General features: G+C 42.0%; 1 protein-coding gene across 1 annotated transcript; it reads right to left on the reverse strand.

Moving 5' to 3' along the window:
- Positions 1–61: 61 nt before the first annotated feature.
- LOC100474092 (olfactory receptor 5B3) lies at positions 62–1,018 on the reverse strand. The gene has a single exon (XM_002930994.4). The coding sequence runs from the start codon at positions 1,016–1,018 to the stop codon at positions 62–64; it is 957 nt and encodes a 318-aa protein (XP_002931040.2).
- Between the last annotated feature and the right edge of the window lie 3,019 nt (positions 1,019–4,037).

The following is a 4,037-nucleotide window of genomic DNA, read 5'->3' on the forward strand; positions in this document are numbered from 1 at the left end:
AATGGTTATTGCATGTTAGAGACCTGACAGCAATGACACAGGTCACTGTGGATCCTACACTTTAAGAGTCAGAGCCTAGAGACAATTTTGCTTTCTCGACCACCTTCTTAAAAGCCGTTTTAACCTCTTTGTTCCTCAGGCTANTCCTCAGGCTGTAGACCAGGGGGTTCAGCATGGGGATGATCATAGTGTAGAACACAGATGCGATTTTGTCTGAGTCCATGGAGTGGCTGGAGCTGGGCTGAGAGTACATGAAGATGACTGTCCCATAGAAGATGGAGACTGTAGTGAGGTGGGAGGCACAGGTGGATAAAGCCTTCTGATATCCCTCAGCTGAGTGCATCTTCAGGATGGTGATAAAAATGAACAGGTAGGAAATCAAGATAATGAGGAGAGCAATAAGAATATTGAAACTTGCTACAACAACAAGAACCAGCTCACTGACATGTCTATCAGAGCAAGAGAGAGCCATGACTGCTGGAACATCACAGAAAAAGTGATGGACCAGATTGGACATGCAGAAAGACAGACTGAACGTGTCCCGAATATGGATGGAGGCATTCAGGAAACCACAAGCGTAGGAGCCTATGGCAAGTTGTGCACACACACTGGTGGTCATGATGGTGGTGTAATGGAGGGGTTTACACACGGCTGTGTAGCGGTCATAGGCCATTGAAACCAAAAGTAGGTTTTCCACAGTGGCGAAGGCCACAAAAAAGAACATCTGAGCAGCACATGCATTGTAGGAGATGACCTTGTCTCCTATAAGTAATCCAACCATGACCTTGGGAGTGACAGCTGTAGAGTAACAAAAGTCCACCAGAGACAGGTTACTGAGGAAGAAGTACATGGGTGTGTGGAGACGAGAGTCCAGAAGAATCAGCGCCATCATGCCCAGGTTCCCAACCACATTGACGAGGTAAATGAGGGTGAACACAATAAAGAGGGGGACCTGCAGCTCTGGGGCATTGGTTAGTCCCAGCAGGATGAACTCAGTCACTTCTGTGTTGTTCTCCATGGGTGTTGTTGGGGAATCACAGGAAGCCCTGTAGCAATGAGAAATAAAGGAACAGAGTCAAAAACAAAAAGGCAATTTAAGTGTAATTTAAACAGATACCTGAAGGGAAAGAGAGAGAGAGAGAGAGAGATAAAGAGAGGAGAAAGAAAGAGAGAAAAGAAAGAAAGAAAAATGATAGATATGTATTTTTTCATCATAGCAGTAATTCTGACTTCAAAATTATTCAAGTCTCTACTATGAACTTGACAATAAAATGTAATGCATGAATTACCGACATAGTTATATGTGGATGAAACTAAAGGATCCTTGTGGATCATCTCCCACTTTCTAAATTTCGTAAATTTGTAAACTGAGATGTGGAAAAAGAAATGTCTTGATCAAGATGGCAGGCCTGGATTCAAATATATGTCATTTCAGTTCCATGAGCTTGTAAATTTTGACACTTCTGTGTTGCTCATGTGTCAAGAACTGCTCTAGACAGTGTGTGTGTATTTATTTATTTTTCTCAAAGACCCCATGAGACTGACTAATAATTAAGCCCATTTAAGTAATGAGGCACAGAGGTTGAATAATGTATCTAATTTGTAAAATTATTACTGCCAAAGTTAAGTTTTATACCCAAAGATTTTTTCTTTAGTCCGCTGATTTTAATTTTTAAAACATTGAGTTTAACTCAATTTGCAATTACTCATTGTTTCCATTGTCCCAAAATCAGTGTTTGGGGCTTTATACTTGGGTAACGGAGGCATACAAGCAGAGTAGATGTAGTGGGGTGACTGGAGCGGTATGGGCATGTACAACCAGCAGAGGCCATTCAGAGAACAAGGCACAGCGTCGGGTGTAGAGCTCGGGCTCTGGGAAGAGGGCACATCAGCCCTATCCCTGACTACCGAAGGGTCATTGGTTCCAACCTCAGTACCTGGACCTGATTTTCTCCATATACAAAATGAAGATTGTCATGAGATCTACCTGAAGATATTCTTGAGGGAAATAAAGACATGATGCCTTATAAACGATGAGCAAAATGCTGGGTGGTTAGCATGGCCTAACACATATGTTAGCTGTAGTATTATTTATTGGATGGAATGATAGCCCTTATGTTTGAGAAAGATGGGGGATAACATGTAGGGATTCGGGGCAGGGGATCAGTTCTGAAGCCTTAGAGCCTCTCTTTGATTTCCTTGTTCTCACACACTTGGTCCACTGATGATTTTCTCCCTTCCAGTGCTCCTCAGTCTGTCTGTCCTCTGCCAGCTCGAGCAGCTGTTCTAGCCATACCAAATGAGCCATTCTTTGGTGTAATATCTTTGGTGTAAAATCCCAGATTGTAGCATGAGTCAAAGAATGTCCTTTCTGAAACTCATTCTTCCTCTCATTACTATCCTCTCATAGTTGAATCACTGAGATCAAGGGCTGAAAGGTCCTGGTCTGTTGGCTGTCTTTAGCCGGCAGGTCTGTTTTGGTGGTGAGCTCCACATTTAAAACTTTTTTTTATGTGATACGTTCTTGTGTAGAAACAATGTCTTAAATCTTTTTAATTTGAGTTTGAAGCCTTTAGGAAGACATCTCTCTTCTGTTAATCATCCTCTACCACTGTCCTCCCGCTTCTGCACATCTTCCTTCCAGAAGCCCAGGGTCCAAAGTCATTAGGTTTGTCAGCCTCTAGCAATCGTAACCACCTTAGAATGGGGCGTGTTGTACAAACAGCAAGAGCTACATGCACGTCTGTGTATATATATGCATGTGTTCACATACATGTATGTAAACACATATCATTTCATTTAAATTCACGGTAATATTGTGAGATAAGTAGAATTATTACTCCCACATTACCATGAAGAGAACTGAGGATTTGAGGAGTTTTGTAAAGCTATGCAATTCCTCTGATGAGGAAGAGTCAAGATTCAAATCCAGCTATGACCCAATCGACTCCATCATCAGCATCTGCAGACATGCCGGCAAGAATAGCAAGGATGACATTATGTGGGGAAGATTACAGTGGAGTACGGATCAGGTCAGTCTAATTAGAACACTTTCGGAGTTTATAGAATGGTTATTTCATGTCTTCTGTTTTTCTTAACCTCCTGTGAGAGGAGAGAGATAGTAAATAAGATGAATTTAAAATGGTGACTAACATAACATAATAAAAAATTTTTATAAAAAAAAAAAACCTTACTGATTAATAGCATCAGAGCATCACCTGCCTTTTCTTGGTGACAGCAAAAAAAGACAGCAGCGTGAATATATTCCATCAGTAGCATGAAACTCCCCACCGATGGAAGTCCTGATTTTTAAATCCCAGCCTCAGCTCACTGCTTTAGGAATAATGTTCAAATCATCTATTTCTGTGCTCGAATATATAGTAGGTAGAGCTGCCCCACAGCTTTTGCATGAATTACACTTCTCGCTAAAAGTATATATGGAACATAGAAGCTTACCTTGCTGCTGGAAAAGAAGGGACAGGACATCCTGAATAGTGAGTCTGAAATCAGACTTTTCGCCATGGAATAAAGCATATATACTGTTAGAGATGTTCTCTATCAGGTATCAGTCAACTATTTCAAGACCTCTACGCAAGTAACCCTGAATCCACCATTGATTCTTACTAGGCGTTTGGAGGAGACACCTGTTCTCTCCTGGTTTGGAAGGTAAAGAATAAAATGACCTCTCCTACATCATTCACACAACTGGGTCTGTGATAAGCCAAGGAGGGAAGCTCAATAAAACACCTTGCTGAGGCGTTATCCCTTTAAAGTCAAGCAATACAACGTTCATGTTGAGGTGTTTTCCCTGCCCGTGATCGCAGGCTTGAAGCAAATTCTCAGGTCCAAGGTCAGGGAGGAAGGTCTGAATGTACTACCAACTATTCACAGTCAGGTGAATACATGATGGCCAAAGGGGCTCGGCACACGGTCTGGTCCCTCTACAAATGATGTCATGCTGAGTCATGTTGGGGTTTCAGGGTCTAACTGATGGAATCAGGAGGGAGCTATGTAGGCACGGAGTTCTCTGTGCCTGT

The sequence above is a fragment of the Ailuropoda melanoleuca genome, unplaced genomic scaffold, assembly GCF_002007445.2.
Source record: "Ailuropoda melanoleuca isolate Jingjing unplaced genomic scaffold, ASM200744v2 unplaced-scaffold4931, whole genome shotgun sequence".
NCBI lineage: Eukaryota > Metazoa > Chordata > Mammalia > Carnivora > Ursidae > Ailuropoda > Ailuropoda melanoleuca.